Here is a 19,850-nt window from a genome sequence, read left to right on the forward strand (position 1 = left end):
GGTGGCCTAACCCTGTCACTCTTAGTCCCCCTGCACCATTCCGCTCTCTTCTCCTTCACCTTCCGTGAGCCATCTTCCCCACCCCCACCTCCACCCCAACACACACAGACAAAGATCCTACACGAAATGGCCTCCAGCCAGGTGTCACAGCAGAGCCCGCTGACATTCTAAGACATCCTGAGTGCACGGCTAATTGCTCTGGCACCTAAGAATTTCCTTGGGTCCCAGGACTCAGCATCCCGCTCTGAGGGATGCAACCACCCCCACATTCAGATTCACCAGGATGCTGTTTGGGGGGCCAGTAGCCAGGATAGAGTGAGGAGAAGAGGGCATCTGGGAATGCAGGACGAGCTGCCCGGGGCGGGAGAGAGAAGGGAGGAGAGAGGTGAGGTGCTGGAAGGGGTGGGGACCGCTGGGCTGGCCCAGGCGGGACCGTGCACCGTGTGTGTGCGCGGCGTTGAAATGCCCTGCACGTCGGGGCAGCCGGACAGAGCCCAGGACGCGCGGGAAGTCTCCGAGTGCCTCGCTCCTCCCGCAGCAACCATGACAGAGGACTCAGACAAAGTTCCCATTGCGCTGGTGGGGCCTGATGACGTGGAGTTCTGCAGCCCCCCGGTGAGTGCCGCCCCAGATTCCACTCGCAGGGCCCGGGTTTGCCCACCGCACTTCCACGCCTGACTACAAAGGACCCTTGGGAAGGAGCGCGGCTCAAGGGCACCCGTAGGAGCCCGGGCGAGCTGTTTCCCGCCCGACTCCCTACTCCCTGGGAGCCCCCGCGTGGAGCCCGGGTGCGCGTGGGACCTGGGTGCGCGCGGCACAGACGTGACGGTCCCTTTCCCGCCCCGGCCCGCAGGCCTACGCCACGGTGACGGTGAAGCCCTCCAGCCCCACGCGGCTGCTCAAGGTGGGAGCCGTGGTCCTCATTTCCGGGGCGGTACTGCTGCTCTTCGGGGCCATCGGGGCCTTCTACTTCTGGAAGGGAAGCGACAGTCACGTAAGTCCAGACGGTGGCGCGCGGGGACCCCCTTGCCCACGGGGCCCCTAGGGGGAGCCCGAGCGCGGGCAGGCGAGGGGCGCGCGGCTGCCGGAGGGACCCTCATGCCCAGCGTAAGCGTCCCTCTCCCATTCCCACTCTGCCACGCCGCTTTCCACCTCCGGTCAACGTTGTAGAAAAACAAGTGAAGGTTTCACGGGAGAAGATTGAAGCATGGAGTAGGGGAGAATGCAGTGGACCGTCCGAGAAAAGCCGTTCTCGGCTCATCTCCCGCTAATCAGTGGCGCGACAGTGGGGATGGCACGTCACTTCTCGGCCTCAGTGTACTCGGCCTTAAGGGAAAACATGGAACTGGATGCTCTTTAAGGCCTCTCCCTGCTGAGAAAGGCCGTGGATGTAAAATCTGGGACAAAGATAGTGGAGGAATATTCAGACGCATAATTGGGAAGGAATTTTTGCCTTTCAGGAGGTTTTTTTGTGACCTAGCCATGAACATTCCCTTCTCTCTCTGGAGGGGCGGGGGGAAAGTCTAACTTCCTTGAAGGTAGAAAATGTCTTTAACAATTAATTCTGGCCTAGCCATCACATGTGATTTAATAGTAGATGTTTAACTAACTGCTGTCCTACTTTCTTTGTATGCAACTATTTATTTTAAAGCTCCGTGAGCTCTGGAGGAGTATAAAGACTGCTTCTAAGTTGACTGGGCAGAGTTCCAGTGTGTTCTCTAAATACTCTGAATGTGTTCACCTATGTGAAAGGGAGCATTTTGTCTTGATGACCACTGCCAGGTCTGGTATAAGCTTATTTCGACTAATGGAAAAGAATTCCATCTCCAGGGCACACACAAAGGGCTCTTTCATAATCACTATCCTCAGAGGATCGGTGACTGCTGTTTTTTTCTCTCTCTCCTCCCCTGAAATGCAAAGCATGAACGAATTCCAGTACTTACAGAAAATGGTGCTGAAAGCAATTCAACCATTTTACACATCGCATCTTCTGCAGTCACTGCATAATTTGTATTTTTAACTCAAATGTCTAATGTAGATAAGCGTGCCTTTTAGCACCAAGTCTGTTTTAGAGACTACATCAAAATTACAAGCATCGATTTGTAAGATCAGAATTGCACTGTATTTTGTGTGTATTTGAAAAGTGCCTTAATGTATTTGTATTTTAAATATAGAAGCTGGGCCAGATGCTCATGTTTGAAACCGCAAATGTGAATAAGAGAATGATTTCAATATCTACATCTCCGCTAATAGTGGGGTTTGGATTGTCATCTCCTTGGGAAATTCTGTGGTTTTAGAATGTAAATGCTATCTTTTGGATAACAAGGCCTCAATGGTATAGGTCAATGGGGAATAAAAATAGCTTTAATTTTTTTTTTGTAAAGATTCTGGTCATGATATATTTTAAAATGAATACCATTTGGCATTTAATTATTCAAGGTAAACATCGCTAACCGACAAGCTTCTAAAAAGAGAGATTAATCAATCATACTGAATAAGCAGCTCCCTTTTTCATACCTTTACTGCAAGATGGTTGGTTGTCCGGTTCAGGGAAGCAGTATTAAATTCTAAGAATTCAGAGGAATAGTGAATCACGTTTTATTGCCAACAATCAAAGTTATTGCTATATCCTACACAGTGAGAATGAAGAAAATCATGATAGTTTTTTTCTCCCTGATCCATATTACTTAAGTATGAAAAACAAATCACAAAATACTAAATAGAGTAAATTTGGCACCATCTACGCATAGCACATGCACAGGTCTGCTTTCCCTGAATACAAATCTAAATAGCTCAGACAAAATGTAATCAAAAAAGGTAAGTCTTTGTCAAACAGAAAGACTTGTCAAACCAAATGGATTATCCACTCTTTGGGGATTATCTGTGCCTCCGCTCCTCTATATTGGTTTATAGAGGAGAAACAGCTGTAATTCAGCTCCTATCCCTTTCATGTGGGTAAATCCCCTTAGGATAGGTTTACTCAAATTTAGCTGGAGGACTGTGAAGCACCGGAGTACTAATAATCAGGGACAACCAAACTGGTCTCCAATATTGAGGCCATTTTTCATCCACATTACTGTAAATGGAACAAGGCATTGAAATATGGAAGTTTCCACCAATATGAGATAACTGACAACCCCACCCTGTGGGATGAGGGAAGGAGATCATTGCTGGGGCCTTTCTTCTCAGACTAATTTTTCTAGACATTTTCCCAAACATTATGTAATTAATCTTATAGAACACAGGCCTTATTAAAAACTCATTAGCAAATATCCTTGACTGTAAAAGGCACCATATTGAGAGGAATTTTGGCAAATAATAAATTCCATCTTATTTAGATAAAAATAGGCTTGGGTGCCCACATGGACTTGGGTGCCCTCTAAGTCCATGGACTTAGAGCAGATAAGGTCATTGCTGCTCCAACAGCCCAGCCTCATCACCAGCTGAGAGTCTAGTATGTTAGAAACTGGACTGCCTCCTTCCCCCACTTCTTCCCCTGCTGTCCCCATGCAGATGGCATGGTGCACATAAAAAGTGGACTGCAACGGCACTACCAAGATGCCCTCTCTCCAGCTTGTCCAATCCACGCCCCATGGGCTGCATGCAGCCCAGGACGGCTTCGAATGCAACCCAACACAAATTCGTGAACTTTCTTAAAACATTATGACTTTTTTTTTTTTTTGAGATTCTTTAAAAAAAAAAATCTCATCAGCTGGTTGGGCACGGTGGCTCAGGCCTGTAATCCCAGCACTTTGGGAGGCCAAGGCAGGTGGATCTCCTAAGGTCGGGAGTTCAACACTAGCCTGACCAACATGGTGAAACCCCATCCCTACTAAAACTACAAAATTTGCCAGGTGTGATGGCACATGCTTGTAATTCCAGCTACTCGGGAGGCTGAGGCAGGAGAATCACTTGAACTCAGGAGGCAGAGGTTGCAGTAAGCCGAGATCATGCCATTGCACGCCAGCCTGGGGACAAGAGTGAAACTCCATCTCTAAAAAAAAAAAAAGAAAAACTCATCAGCTATTATTAGTGTTAATGTATTTTATATGTGGCCCAAGACAGGTCTTCTTCCATTGTGGCCCAGGGAAGCCAAAAGATTGGACACCCCTGCACTTAGTTAGGGAGGCTTTGTTAGGGAAAAGACAGCCAGGGGTAGGCGGAGGAATGTGAAATTCAGAACACAGGTCACTCTTCTGGTGTTACAGCCTTGTCTCCTTAAGAACTGCTGAGAATTTGAGAAATGGTTATGTTCTTGAATGTTGCATTGCTTTATTAGTAAAAGCTTATGTGTGATGTTCTTTCAAAAAAAGCAGAGCCTCTTGTCACATGAGTGGAAGACACTCACATGGGCATTGTCTGCCAGGCTCTTTCTGACAGTCATCACTGACCCATATGAACAGTGGATGCTCAGAGAGCACCAGACAGAACCGAGCCTGCTCTCCAAACCTCACCTGCAAGAGTCCCATCTCAGCCAAAGAAAACAGGTTTCCCAAACCTGGATGATCATAAGGGCCACCTGAGGGGCAAGGGGAAAAGAGACGGGTGAGCTGTGCTCTATCTTCACTAAATCAGAACCCCTAAGAGTGGTTCTTGTGATCAGGGGAGCCCAGGAGACAGTAAGTCACAGATGTCTGAGTTCCTCAGAAAAAGACAGGAAAGGAGGGGCAATGAGGGGTGGTTGAGCTGAAATAGGACACTGGTATTTTCTGTCCTGCTGAATGAAAGCTGTTCCTAAAAGGGTGCTAGATAGCAAAGCCATATCTGTATCTCTGCTGATAATATAATAGTGCACTGTAGATCCTGTAATAATGAGTTTTCTGCAAGAAATGATCCAACAATAACAGAACCTTCTTTCAGTGTTTGTCCATGTAGCAGTCGCTCTTAGTATTGAGGGAGAAAAATCAGACTTGAATTGAATCTAAGCTGTTTGCAGTTTTGACTGGCTGAGTAGCAATAGTTTCTCATTAGTTCTCATTTCTCCCCTTTAAAGATTTATATATATGTGTATATGGACATTATAATTTATATATAAGATATGTAATATATGTAAGCTATAGATATGCATATACATCTAAATCCAAGAAAGGAAGAGATCCACTTCCTAGCCCTGCCACACAGAAAGGTCTAACAGGACAGCAGCACACTGAACAGGAGCAGCATCTGAATTATTTAGAAACCAGTGCAGCAATCAGGTGTCTGAGCCCTTTAGATCAGCTAATTAGTGGCAAAGTTAAAAAAAAGTTTTAAGTATTGACATTTGTCTTTCTAACAAAATGCTACTCAGAAATGCAACATATAAGACAGAAAAAGCAGAGCCACTCTGGTTAGACTGTGAATAGACAGGAGAGAACAGAGTGCCACGATATCATCTTCACCTCTGAGCCATGCCTGTGAAACCCCAACAGTTCTAAGGACATAGATGAGGTCCAACTTCATTCTATACTTGTGGCAACTCACAAGATCCAGAGATGAGTGGTGTGGCCACCTGTTTTCCTGATTCCTGGATTGGTGCTTTTCTGCAGTGCCAGGTCCCTTTCCCTCTTCCACATACCCCACACATCTCATGACAAGATGCCCTATGGCACCATGCGCCTGCCCCATAGCATCATTCAGGGAGTAGCTACCGTTTTGAGCTGAAAGAGATGTGCACATTGGCCTTGCTCTCCACACATGCTGCTCGATACCAAGTGTACTGTGGTCCTGTCTGCAGTCCTTTCCATATACGTAATACCATATACCATACACCTAAGGCACTGCATGCATAATCTTGACCAAAAGATGAAAACAAGTTTGAAATGGAGGTGCCACTGCAGACGTGTTCAGCTGGGAGCCCAGTTAACCTTCTGCCTCGTCAATTTCCATTTATCCATCAATGGTTCTCAGCCCAGATGCATAATAGAATTGAGCTTTAGAAAAAGAAAGGCCTATGCCCAAGCGCCCTCCCCAGAGCTTCTAACTTGGTTTGTCCAGGGTGAAACCCAGGCATGGTACCCAGAGAGTCTGCCCAGGTGTTTCTAAAGTACAACCAGCATTGCAATTTACTGAGCTATTGGATAAGTGTCAGAAACTACCAAAGGTTTTACTCTTAAGGTATTTTTAAAGAAATCATTGCATTAACTGATTGCTGTATGAATGAAGTGTTCATATATAAATGTATTCTTAGTAAGGACTATCCCATGTATCCCTGAAACACATGGGCAGTACCTCATACACTGCAGTTCTACAGATAAGCCCTGAATTGCTCAAAAAAAAAAAAAAAAAGCATCACTAATTCTTATGCTCACTTTCAGATTTACAATGTCCATTACACCATGAGTATCAATGGGAAATTACAAGATGGGTCAATGGAAATAGATGCTGGGAACAACTTGGAGACCTTTAAAATGGGAAGTGGAGCTGAAGAAGCAATTGAAGTTAATGATTTCCAGAATGTAAGTATATTTTGTGCATTTAGAGAGTTTAACCAGGCAAGCCTGGGGGACTCTTTAATTCAAGGAGAAGCAGCATTTCTCACACACATCCAAGTGATAACTGTTTTTTTAGCAGTTGTAGACCACTAATCAACATGTGTCATGTAGCATATTCTAGCTGAGAAAGGACCAAACTTTGTCCTTCATATTTGCAAAAGGAAAAAACAACACTTCAGTTGTAAAATACCAGAACACAACCAAAAAAAAATAAAAAACCCACCTTTACTGAATTCATGTACATAAGGTTTTAACTGTTCTGAAGAAAAATTTACTTCTAGGAAATTAAAGGTATGTCCCTAGAAATCAAAATAAAACTTGATTTTTAAAAACGGAGAAAAGAAACCCACAATACCATAGCACTGAAAAGAGCAGGTTCTTCTTGGAATTAAATAAAGTCTTGACAGAAAGACTTGAAGGAGCTATTTCTTTTCAAGCAGATTTCTGTAATGTGATGAATAAAATGCTCCAAACTATCCTAGAATATTGTAAGATTTGAAATTTAAATTTCTGAAGAAGAGGGAAATTTTAATGACCTAATAATCTCATCAATAGGTGGAATCTATTTATATACTTTTCTCAATTCTGATTTCCTATTTAATCCAGAAAATTACCATGAGCAAATTCTCCTATTACAGCATATGTTTTCTGACCATAGCATTTTAGAGATAAAACATTCACATTTCCTTTGAAGAGGAGACTGTTTTGTTTTGATTTTTTTTTTACAAAAATTTAATTTACAGGCAATTTGAGACATTAAGCTGTGCAGTAATGTTTCAGTGTACTCTGCAAACCAAAGTGTCGCTCCAGGCCTAATTTCCTGTTGGCCAACATAAATATTTTATGTTCTTTCGTGTTTTAGGATGAGGAATAAGCATCACGATTTGTGTTCTCCTGTTAAATCTGCAAATGGAATAGGTGAAACTTCATAATGAAAAAAGCCTCTTGAAAAGAATGTCTCTTCTGATAGTTTATTGGTCCACAAACACCTCATCGACCCATCTTCCTCTGATTGATGAGAAAAGCTGAAGATGCTTTTCATTTGAGTGAAAGCACTCCTCTTCTTGGCACCAAAATATACCTCATAGGTCCATTTGAATACCCAACTGATGCCAACATTAGAGCTACCGTAATGTTAGATATTATCTGGTCATGACAAGAACTGGCTGTGTTCAGAATGGCCTCTGCCCTGGGGGCAGCCTCTGCAGCTCTGTGTGTGCCCAGCTGTGCTTTGTTTAGTCATAGCTTTACAAATGATTTTGGTCAATGCACAAGTATAATTCCTCTGCACCTATTAAAGGCTTTTACTGCAAAACCCAGGACAGGGTAAAATCATTTTTTCTTTGTACTGCTCAATAGAAACTAATAAAATCGGACTCCCCAACACACATCATTCAATCCAGAAATTGAATACCTGTGGTGTGCCACAATATTAAGATATGCAAAGGAAGCTACAAAGATGAATAAGATTCATCTTTCTTGAGATGTTCATGTATCAAAAATATTCTTTTAATATATTTTAATCCCAAACCTATATTTCTGTTTTATAATCCTTTGGTTCTTTTCTAATAATGGTATCGATTGTGTTTTGTTCTCACAGACCAGCAGGGCCACAGATATTTTATAAACTGATCAATTCTCTCTGATAGCTTCCACATTTCTCTAAGTCAGAACTGGTGAGTAGAACATTTTTTTGAAGGATAGAACCTGTTATGGGTTTAAACAAGCCTGAACTTTTGAAAACACATGAATCAGCCACTATGGTAACTACGCTATCACTTTCTCCTGTATTTTGAATTATCAAATTCAGGAAGCATATATTGAGACCTACTGTGTGCAAGGGATGGCGCTAAGCAGGGAGAATGCAAAAATGATTGATGCTTCCCTCAAGGACCCTCCAGTTCAGTCCAGGAGGCAGACGCACACATGGAAACAGCTTCAGGTTAGCCTGGAAAACGTGTTGCAATGAGTTATGAACAGAGAGGAAGCATCCTTGCTAAACAAGGGGTTGGAGCAGGTCTCACAGAGGTGGTGACAACCAAATCAGTTCCTGAAAAATGATTAGGATTTCAATTGTCAGAGAGGTAGGGGAAGATTCTCTAGGCCCAGGGGAAAATAGTGAACACGAATGTGCAGGCTTGCTCCAGGGTTCTGATTCTAAGTAGCCCAGTTCAGCCTAACATGGGGAAGGAAAGAAGATGGGGATGCAGGTGAGGCTAGATTACAAAAGGTTTTGAATTGTAAATGAGGAGTCTCCCTGGTTCACCTAGGACACCACCAAGATTTTAGTAGAGCGAAGTGGAAAACAACCCCCCAGGGAGGGCAGCACTGGAAAGAAGTGCTCCAGGCTCTCCACCCTGAGAGATACAAAAGTGAAGTTCATTCATTTTGTATGAGATCCATTCTAGTTATACCCTCACAAGCACCAGTGCTGTTGCTTTAAGCCAACCCTCTCAGACTGCATGCCCCATTCATATAACAAAAAGCCTTAGAAGTTACAAGAATAAACTGATGGGCATATGGGTGTTCACTGTATAATTCTTTTATGTTTGTAAATATTTGAAATTTTTTATTTAAACAGCTAGAGAACATAGAGATAGCGTAACCTATCAGTTCAGCCTCCAACTATAAGATAAGGGAAAAATAACATGAAACTAATGTATAGTAAATATATGGACTTCCTGTGTAAATGTTCAGCCAGGTGCCCTAGAAGACATAAAGTCAAACACGTATAGCAGTAGTTGAATGACTGTCAATGCCACAGCCCAAAAAAGACAGACACAAGTGTGTGTTGGCAATTTAAATACTATGTAATTTTCTCAGACAGTGAAGAAAAGTACTGTTTTCTCTCCATTTCACAGTAATTGCATTCCTAGGAAATTTGTTGTACATGAAGACTATGCCAATGATTACTTGGTGTTTACATATAAAACAATGTTGGGTTCTAGGCATTGATGTTTACAAACAGGTTTTTTTCCTCCAACCCAGGACAGTTAGTTCTTTAGGATGGCCCCAAGCTCTACCAGACCTGACATCCATGGGCCCTGTGCAGTGAAGGCCAGGAGTGCCCCCAGTCTTTGTGACAACAAAAAAACTCCAAGGATTTCTAAAGTGCCCTCTTGGGGATAGGAAATCCTACCATCCTTGGGAACCTCTGGTTTAAGCCATAGAAATAGATGAGATACCTTAGGAAGAAAAAAAATGTACAGCTAAGGTAAGATTGCCTCACTCTTTTGATAAAAGAATGTTAGATTCTTGGACTCTTCACTCCTCCGCCTTGCTAGCAAATTTCTTCATTATCACCAGCTTCTAAAGCCTTGTTTGCTCGCAGAAACAGGTTTGGTTGGCTTTCTTGTGCTTCTTTTAGTTCCCTCTGTTTATTCTCTTAATATATATGGCTGCTCAATATAGAGTTTCAGTTAGACATGGTGGTTAATACGTGTGAATTCTTTCCCACACTTCCCACCCCATGGGGGTTTCAGTTCTCGCTGCGGTGTGTCGACTGTCAGAACCAACTTAATGCTAGATTCCCATTCAGTGCTGTGAATCCTTCAGTAGAATCAGCTCTCTCCTTTGGGGATATGGTGATGGTTGTATAGCGTTCCCTCCACACATCTCACATTCAGGGGATGTGTTTGAAGTTAAGAGAATATGTCACATAAGGAGGCATCATCTCTCTCCCTGCCTTGTGTTTTTCAAACTATGAGTCCTAAATTTACATGCCAGATAAGAGCAGCAGCCCTGCAAGAGCCAGCGTACGAGAAAGCAGTTATTTCCACACATGTTCCTCAGGCTGCCCGTGGAGCGTCACTGGAGGGCTTGTTAGAAACGCAGATTTTAGGCCCCACCCCAGACCTACTGAATGGGAAACTGGGGGTGGGGCATGACACTGTTTCATTTAACCAGTCCTCCAGGTGATTTTTTAATTCTTTTAAAAATTGTTACATAATACTTTGTATCTTTATAGGATATATGTGATATTTTATTACAAGAATAGAATGTGTAAGGATAAAGTTAGGATATTTGGTTACCCTATGTGTGGGGAACAGTTCAAGTCCTCTCTTCTAGCTACTTTGAAACATGCAATACATCGTGGCTAACTATAGTCACCCACTCTGCTTTTGAACATGAGAACTTATTTATTCTAACTGCATGTTTGTACCAACCATTAACCAACCTGTCTTCATTCCCCCAGCTCCACCCACATACCCTTCTCAGCCTCTGGTATCTACCATTACTTTCTACTTCCATGAGATCAACGTTTTCAGCTTCCACATGGGAGAACATATGGCATTTGTCTTTCTGTGCCTGGCTTATTTAATTTAACATAATGACCTCCAGTTTCATCCATATTATGCAAATTACATGACTTCATTCTTTCCTCTGGTCAAATAGTATTTTATTTTGGATATATACCAGTGATCCTTCTGCCTTCCAAGTAGCTGGGACTACAGGCACACAACACCACACCTGGCTAATTCTTAAAATTTTTTTTTGTAGAAATGGCGGGGGGGAGGTCTCACTGTGTTGTCCAGGCTGGTCTCGAACTTCTGGGCTCAAGCTATCCTCCTGCCTCAGCCTCCCAAAGTGTTGGGATTACAGGCATGAGACACTGTGCTTGGCCCTTTTTTATTCTTTTTCTTTATTTTTGTCTGACTGGCTTATTTCAAAAGACTTGCCTTCAAGTTCTGACGTGCTTGATATAGTCTATTGTTGATTTTTTTTTTTTTTTTTTTGAGACAGAGTCTGGTTCTGTTGCCCAGGCTGGAGTGTTGTGGTGCCATCTCAGCTCAGTGCAACCTCCACCTCCCAGATTCAAGCAATTCTCTTGCCTCAGCCTCCTGAGTAACTGGGATTACAGATGTGTGCCACCATACCCAGCTAATTTTTGTGTGTTTTTGGTAGAGACAGGGTTTCACCATGTTGGGCAGGCTGGTCTCGAACTCCTGCCCTCAGGTGAGCCACTGACCTCGGCCTCCCAAAGTGCTGGGATTACAGGCGTGAGCCACCATGCCTGGCCTCCACTGTTGAGTCTTTTAAGTATATATTGTATTTCATTCAATGAATTCTTCAGTTCCATAATTTCTATTTGATTCATTTTTATAATATATATCTCCTACCTAAATTTCTCATTCTATACTAAAATGTGAATCAGAAATTTTATTTTCAGATTTCTTTGTTGTGTTTTTCAGTATTTTCTAGTATCTCATGGAGCTTCGTTGATAGCAATATTTAAAATGTTTTCTGGGATTTCATAAATGTGTTTTTGATTGCAATCTGTTGCTAGAGAGTTATTGTATTGCTCTGGGAGTGTCATATTTTCTTGCTTTTTCATGCTTCCTGTATCCTTGCGTTGAAATCTGCATCTGGTGTAACAGTTGCTTATTCCAGTTTTTTAAATTTGTTTTTGTAGGGGTGAACTTTTGGCGTCAGTTAGGTAGGGCACTTTGGCTTTGATTCTGGGTGCAGGCATCAGTCTAGTCTCTGTATGATTTTTTTTTTTTAAGTTGTAAACAGCATCAGTGGTTTCTGTGATTCTCCTTGGTGGCTTAAGGTGTGGTTGTTAATAAGACTGTTCTGAAGTTTTGCTGGGTATCCAGGGGATTTTCGATACATGGGAAGGTTTGTGAGCCACTGATACAAAAGAAACTTGGGTCCAAAGGTTATTGCGATCATTTAAAAGCTTTGTTACCTTCAACAGCTTTCTCCTTTATATGGTAGTCTTCAACCCTGGCATCAACCTTTTAAATTATAAACCCTTGGGGAGCTTTTAAGAATACCGGTACCAGGGCTCCAAAGCAGACCAATCAAATTGGAATCTCTGGGAAGGGGCCCAGCCATCTGTGTTCTTAAACCTTCTCCAGGGAATGCAGGTGCAGTGAGAGCAGAGCCTCTGCAATAAGCGTGGAGTTCCTCTTCTGTAAAGTGGGGATAATGCCCCTGTCTCTCTCTGAGTGAGCAGTAGTGCTGGGAGAAATCAGTGAAATGAGTTACATATGTATACATGATTAATTAAGGCACAAGGCAAATAATAAAGAGCTTGAGGAAGAATGAGCCTTTTCTTCTGTCTTCTGCAGTCCTTTACTCACCAGCTTCTGCAGGGCTCCTGGCTCTGTGACTACATAAGGTAGAACTATCCATGAATCCCCTGCAGCATGACTTACATTTAATTTTCTTCTTCATTGTAAAGGACTGAACCTGACCCAGGATCTCTAGGTTTTAAGTGTTTTCTTCCCCCATTCCTTATCACTGGCCCTGGTACAATTTCTATATCATCCCAACACTTGTCTCAACTCGACAGAGAACCAATAAGGTTCAGATTTGTGCTAGTATCTACATTATTATACCATAAAAACTGTAGACCTTTAATATTATTTTAGGTTCACTAGTCCTAGAACTAAAAACAGCAGTGGAAGAGTAAGCATTCTTGGGACAGAACATCCTGTTACCCCTAATGTCCTCTGTGGGTAGAATCTGGGCTGTGCTGTCAGCCAAGACTGGAGCTTTGTGTCTGATGTTTCCCTTGAGGGAGGTCCTAGGCAGATCAAGAGAAGATACTGTTTATATCTCTCAGGAGACAAAAAAAGACAAAACATCCAAGTCCGTGGGTAAGGTATAGAAGCAAAGTTCAGGACCTGGTGCTGTAGAAAGTTTAACTGCTTACTCTGCACTCAGTAACTTAGGAGAATTCTAAATTCAAAGAATTAATTAATTTGATCAACATCTTTTGAGAACCTTCGTGGGGTCACCAAAAAAGAAAAAAAGGAAAAGATTTAAATACTGATCTCGAGAAGCTTATACCTGGGTGGGCCGTGTATAGCTGAGTAAGCATCCCAGCTGAGGAATGAAGATGGGTGGCCTCATGGGAAAGCAGAGGAAAGACAGTTGCTTAGGCTGAGATGTCCAGAGAAGGCTGCACGGAGAAGATGGCAGGTCATCTGAGCTTCTGAATATAGATGGAATAACTAACATATTCTCTCCCAGCTTAAATATCATCCCCTCATTGAGTTACCTCCTTTGTGCAGCCTAAATTACCACCCCATCATTCCTGTCTTGTTTTTCTTCAGAACGGTTATTACCTGACTTTATCTCTGTTGTTTTTGTTTTTGAGATGGAGCCTTTCTCTGTCACCCAGGTTGGAGTGCAGTGCTAATCTTGGCTCTGTGCACCCTCCACCTCCCAGATTCAAGCGATTCTCCTGCCTCATCCTCCCAAGTAGCTGGGATTACAGGTGCCTGCCACCACACCCGGCTAATTTTTGTATTTTTAATAGAGATGGGGTTTCACTATGTTGGCCAGGCTGGTCTCGAACTCTTGACCTCAGGTGATCTGCCCACCTCAGCCTCCCAAAGTTGTGGGATTTCAAGCATGAGCCACTGCACCCGGCTGTTTTTTATTATTGGTAAAAAATGCTAACAGGTAAGTTCCACGAAGGCAGCTCCATCTCTTTTTTTCATCCCTATCCCCAGCACCCAGAACAGCATCTGGAACACAGTAGACTCTCAATAAACTGAGTAAATGAACAAATGGATAGATGGATGGATACACTTTTGTTTCACAGGGCATCACAGGAATTCGTTTTGCTGGAGGAGAGAAGTGCTACATCAAAGCGCAAGTGAAGGCTCGCATTCCTGAGGTGGGCGCCATGACCAAACAGAGCATCTCCTCCGAACTGGTGGGTACCAACATGCCTAAGACAGTGAAGTGTTTGGCAAATTGTTTGAAGGCACAACCCTTTCGGTTTTTATTTTGATTTTGATTGAGATAGAGTCTCGCTCTAGAGTGCAGTGTTGCGATCTTGGCTCACTGCAACCGATTCTTCTGTCTCAGCTTCCCAAGTAGCTGGGGCTACAGGCACACCACCACGTCCAGGTAACTTGTTGTATTTTTAGTAGAGACAGGGTTTCACCATGTTGGCCAGGCTGTTCTTGAACTCCTGGCCTCAATTGATCTGCCCATCTAGGCCTCCCAAAGTGCTGGGATTACAGGAGTGAGCCACCATGCCCAGCTTGAAGGCTCAACCCTTTTGGTTTCTAGTGTCTGGATAGGTTCATGACCAGACCATAAAGTCTATTTCGTCTCTGCCAAAGGAATTTAAACTGTTTTTGTCCTACTGGGGTCAAAGGATTCTTCTCACATGACATAGTATATTTAAACATTTTGGGAAGCCACATTTTAAAGTGCATAAAGGGGCTGGGTGCTCACATGGCCTTATTTGCCTGAGGTTAGGGAACTAGCTGATCTGTGGTTAAAACTCCACAATAGATACAGGCATGGTGGCTTATGCCTGTAATCCCAGCACTTTGGGAGGCCAAGGTGGGTGATTCATTTGAGGCCAGGAGTTCAAGACAAGCCTGGGCAACATGGAAAAACTCTGTCTCTACTAGAAATAAAAAAAAATTAGCTGGGCCTAGTGGTGTGTGCCTATAGACCCAGCTACTCAGGGAGCAGAGGTGGGAGGATTACTTGAGCCCAGGAAATTGAGGCTGCAGGGAGCTGAGATTGCACTACTCCATTCCAGGATGGGTAACAGAGAGACCCTATCTCAACAAACAAACAAACAAACACACAAAAAAGAGAATCCACAATAAAGACAAAGGACTCCACAAGATAGAGTCTTCATTAAAGGGACCCACAGCAGCTGATCACACAGCCTCCACTGGAAAGCAGCCACAGGGCACTCATCTTCCACTCCCACACCAGCCAGTTTCACTGAGGGTGGTTCTAATCGTTTTGCCCTACATTAAGCTGAGATAGCTCCTCCTACAATTTCTTCCCGTTGGTTCAGTTTCAGCCCACTGAAGCTATACAATGTATATCTAATTCCTTTTCTATGTGTCAAACCTGTGAGTTTAAAAACATGATTCTTTCATTTATTATTAACAACTTGCCTTTGAATTTGATTTTTTAAAATTTACTTTAGGAATTGTATACAGAGTTCTAAAGACACATTTAACAACAATGCTTTACTTTTAATGGTAGTTTAGGGCTTACAAAGTGGTCTCATTGATTATTGTCTTTTATTTGAATTGTGGCAGGATAGGGTGGAGAGAAAATGGGCTTTGAAGTCAGAAAACATGGGTTTACATCCCAGCTCTGATACTCCCTATGGATATTGTCATCTGCAAGCTGGGGGTATGCATACTGTGCCCATGGCCCTCGTATCTACTTGATGGTTGACAGAGGGCGGCTGCTCATTGTTGTTAATTTTATTATGATCATCTTTGATGCTCCCAGCATCCCTGAGAGGGAAGTAAAGCAAGTATCAGCTCCCTCAAGGCAAATGAGGAAAACTCTGTGTAAGCAAAGGTGCCTAAAACTGCCTGTTTGCCCCCATAGGAGCAGCTGCAGGTGATGTCTCAAAACAGAACAAAACAAAAGCTAAAAAACAAACCTGTGAGTTTGTAAAGCTGGCCACCATTCCCGTTTCCTCTTTTCTACTCCATTTCCCCAACATCCATCCTGTGAGCTGTATTCCAGACCTTCCTCACTCCGTGATTCTCTCCTGATGGTGTTCCAGCTGGTTCATTATGAGCTGTGCTGTTCAGAATCAAAGGCCATCTTCTCATTGTGAATATGTTATACCAAGTATAAAAATGGGACCAAGACCTCCTTTGTTCAGACCCTTGAACTGCTTTTATTGCATTCCCATTTTTTATAGTCATATCCCTCAGTTTCTGTCATGAAGACTTTAGTAAACTAGAATCCTTGCCATTTTCCCTATAAACATACCCAGAACTTGTTCTCCTCTTCTGCCTTCTACAAGGACCAATTCCCCAACAATGACTGACCCAGATTCAATCATAAGTTTGCAGCATTTTCTGGATTTAAATACATTTTTTCCCGATTTTTAAAAACAATACTGTGTTACTGTAGGAAATTTGAGAGATGTATAGAACTATAGAGATGGCCAAATAGGAACAGCTCCAGTCTACAGCTCCCAGCTAGATCAACAGAGAAGGCAGGTGATTTCTGCATTTCCAGCTCACTCTCTGTGGGCGGTACCCACTGTCTAACCAGTCCCAGTGAGATATTCTGGAATCTTCTGGTCTGCGGGTTGCAAAGACCATGGGAGCATAGTATCTGGGCCGGAATGCCCTGTTCCTCATTGCATGGTCCCTCATGGCTTTCCTTGGCTAGGGAATGGAGTTCCCCAACCCCTTGTGCTTCCCAGGTAAGGCGATGCCCCACCTTGCTTTGGCTCACTCTCCATGAGCTGCACCCACTGTCTAACCAGTCCCGAGATGAGCCACTTACCTCAGTTGGAAATGCAGTGCCTACACCACCAGGGCACTGAGTTTCAAGCACAAAACCGGGTGACCGTTTGGGCAGACAAGGAGCTAGCTGCAGGAGTTCTATTTTTCATAGCCCAGTGGCACCTGGAACGCCAGCAAACCAGAACCATTTACTCCCCTAGAAAGGGGGCTGAAGCCAGGGAGCCAAGTGGTCTAGCTCAGCAGATCCCACCCCCATGGAGCCCAGCAAGCTGAAATCCACTGTCGTGAGATTTTTGCTGCCAGCACAGCAGTCGGAAGTGGACCTGGGATGCTCGAGCTTGGTGGGGGGAGGAGCATCAGCCATTACTGAGGTTGAGTAGGTATTTTTCCCCTCACAGTGTAAACAAAACGGCCAGGAAGTTCAAACCAGGTGGAGCCCACCATAGCGTGGCAAAGCCACTGTAGCTAGACTGCCTCTCGAGATTCCTCCTCTCTGGGCAGGGCATCTCTGAAAGGAGGCAGTAGCCCTAGTCAGAGGTTTATAAATAAAACCCATCTCCCTAGGACAGAGCACCTGGGGAAAGGGGCAGCCGGGGCACAACTTCAGCAGACTTAAATGTTCCTGCATGCTAGCACTGGAGGGCAACGGATCTGCCAGCACAGCACTCGAGCTCAGCTAAGGAGCAGACTGCCTCCTCGAGTGGTTCCCTGACCCCCTGTGCCTCCTGACTGTGAGACACCTCCCAGCGGGGGTCGACAGACACCTCATACAGAAGAGCTCCACCTAGCATCTGGCAGGTGCCCCTCTGGGATGAAGCTTCCAGAGGAAGGAATAGGCAGCAATCTTTGCTGTTCTGCAGCCTCTGCTGGTGATACCCAGGCAAACAGGATTTGGAGTGGACCTCCAGCAAACTCCAGCAGACCTGCAGCAGAGGGGCCTGTTAGAAGGAAAACTAACAAACAGAAAGAAATAGCATCAACATCAACAAAAAGGATGTCCACACAAAAACTTTATCTGAAGGTCACCAACATCAAAGACCAAGGGTTAATAAATCCATGAAGATGAGGAAAAAACAGTGCTAAAAGGCTGAAAATTCCAAAAACCAGAATGTCTCTTCTCCTCCAAGGAATCACAACTCCTTTCATGCAAGGGAACAAAACTGGATGGAGAATGAGTTTGATGAACTGACAGAAGTAGGCTTCAGAAAGTGGGTAATAACAAACTCCTCCGAGCTAAAGGTGCATGTTCTAACCCAATGCAAGGAAGCTAAGAACCTTGAAAAAAGGTTAGAGGAATTGCTAATTAGAATAATCAGTTTAGAGAAGAACATAAATGACCTCATGGAGCTGAAAAACACGACCCAAGAACTTCATGAAGCATACAAAAGTATCAATAATTTAATCGATCAAAAGGAAGAAAGGGCACTGTGGCTGGGCCAGGTGCGGTGGCTCACGCCTGTAATCCCAGCACTTTGGGAGGCCAAGGCAGGTGGATCACGAGGTCAAGAGATTGAGACCATCCTGGTCAACATGGTGAAACCCGTCTCTACTAAAAATACAAAAAATTAGCTGGGCATGGTGGCACATTCCTGTAATCCCAGCTACTCAGGAGGCTGAGGCAGGAGAATTGCCTGAACCCAGGAGGCGGAGGTTGCAGTGAGCTGAGATCGCACCATTGCACTCCAGCCTGGGTAACAGGAGCAAAACTCCATCTCAAAAAAAGAAAGGGTATCAGAGACTGAAGATCAACTTAATGAAATAAAGTGTGAAGACAAGATTAGACAAAAAAGAATGAAAAGGAACAAACAAAGCCTCCAAGAAATATGGGACTATGTGAAAAGACCAAACCTGTGTTTGATTGGTGTACCTGAAAGTGATGGGGAGAATGGAACCAAGTTGGAAAACACTCTTCAGGATATTATCCAGGAGAACTTCTCTAACCTAGCAAGACAAGCCAACATTCAAATTCAGGAAATACAGAGAACACTACAAAGATACTCCTCGAGAAGAGCAACCCCAAGACACATAATCATCAGATTCACCAAAGTTGAAATGAAAGAATGTTAAGGTCAGCCAGAGAGAAAGGTCAGGTTACCCAGAAGGGGAATCCCATCAGACTAACAGTGGATCTCTCTGCAGAAACCCTACAAGCCAGAAGAGAGTGGGGGCCAATATTCCACAATCTTAAAGAATTTTCAACCCAGCATTTCATATCCAACCAAACTAAGCCTCATAAGCAAAGGAGAAACAAAATCCTTTACAGACAAGCAAATGCTGAGAGATTTTTGTCACCACCAGGCCTGCCTTATAAGAGCTCCTGAAGGAAGCACTAAACATGGAAAGGAACAACCAGTACCAGCCACTGCAAAACATGCCAAATTGTAAAGACCATCAACACTATAAAGAAACTGCATCAACTAACCAGCTGCATCATAATGACAGGTTCAAATTCACACATAATAATATTAACGTAAAATGTAAATGGGCTAAATGCACCAATTAAAACACATAGACTGGCAAGTTGGAGAAAGAGTCAAAACCCCTCAGTGTGCTGTATTCAGGAAACCCATGTCATGTGCAAAGACACACATAGGCTCAAAATAAAGGATGGAGGAAGATTTACCAAGCAAATGGAGCACAAAAGAAAGCAGGGGTTGCAATCCTAGTCTCTGATAGAACAGACTTTAAACCAACAAAGATCAAAAAAGACAAAGAACAACATTACCTAATGGTAAAAGGATCAATGAAAGAAGAGCTAACTATCCTAAATATACATACACCTAATACAGGAGCACTCAGATTCTTAAAGCAAGTTCTTAGAGACCTACAAAGAGGCTTAGACTCCCATACAATAATAGCAGGAGACTTTAACACCCCACTGTCAATATTAGACAGATCAATGAGAAGAAAATTAACAAGGATATTCAGGTCTTGAGCTCAGCTCTGGACCAAGTGGACCAAATAGGTATCTACAGAATTTGCCTCCCCAAATCAACAGAATATACATTCTTCTCAGCACCACATCACACTTATTCTAAAATTGACCACATAATTGGAAGTAAAACACTGCTCGGCAAATGCAAAAGAATGGAAATCATAGCAAACAGTCTCTCCTACCACAGTGCAATCAAATTAGAACTCAGGATTAAGAAGCTCACTCAAA

The 19,850-nt window shown here is 43.5% G+C and overlaps 1 protein-coding gene across 4 annotated transcripts in view; it reads left to right on the forward strand.

The window, feature by feature from the left end:
• Window positions 1–459: 459 nt before the first annotated feature.
• CNMD (chondromodulin) overlaps window positions 460–19,850 on the forward strand; it is a 35,183-nt gene continuing 15,792 nt past the window's right edge. For all 4 annotated transcript variants that reach the window (XM_008988963.5, XM_008989019.5, XM_002742632.7 and 1 more), the window contains exons 1-4: window positions 460–615; window positions 854–994; window positions 6,294–6,434; window positions 14,032–14,145. In XM_008988963.5, coding sequence (XP_008987211.2) covers window positions 463–615; window positions 854–994; window positions 6,294–6,434; window positions 14,032–14,145 — 549 coding nt within the window. In that variant the 5' untranslated portion in view covers window positions 460–462. The remainder of the gene's footprint in view (window positions 616–853; window positions 995–6,293; window positions 6,435–14,031; window positions 14,146–19,850) is intronic.

This window comes from Callithrix jacchus, chromosome 1, assembly GCF_049354715.1.
Source record: "Callithrix jacchus isolate 240 chromosome 1, calJac240_pri, whole genome shotgun sequence".
Lineage (NCBI taxonomy): Eukaryota > Metazoa > Chordata > Mammalia > Primates > Cebidae > Callithrix > Callithrix jacchus.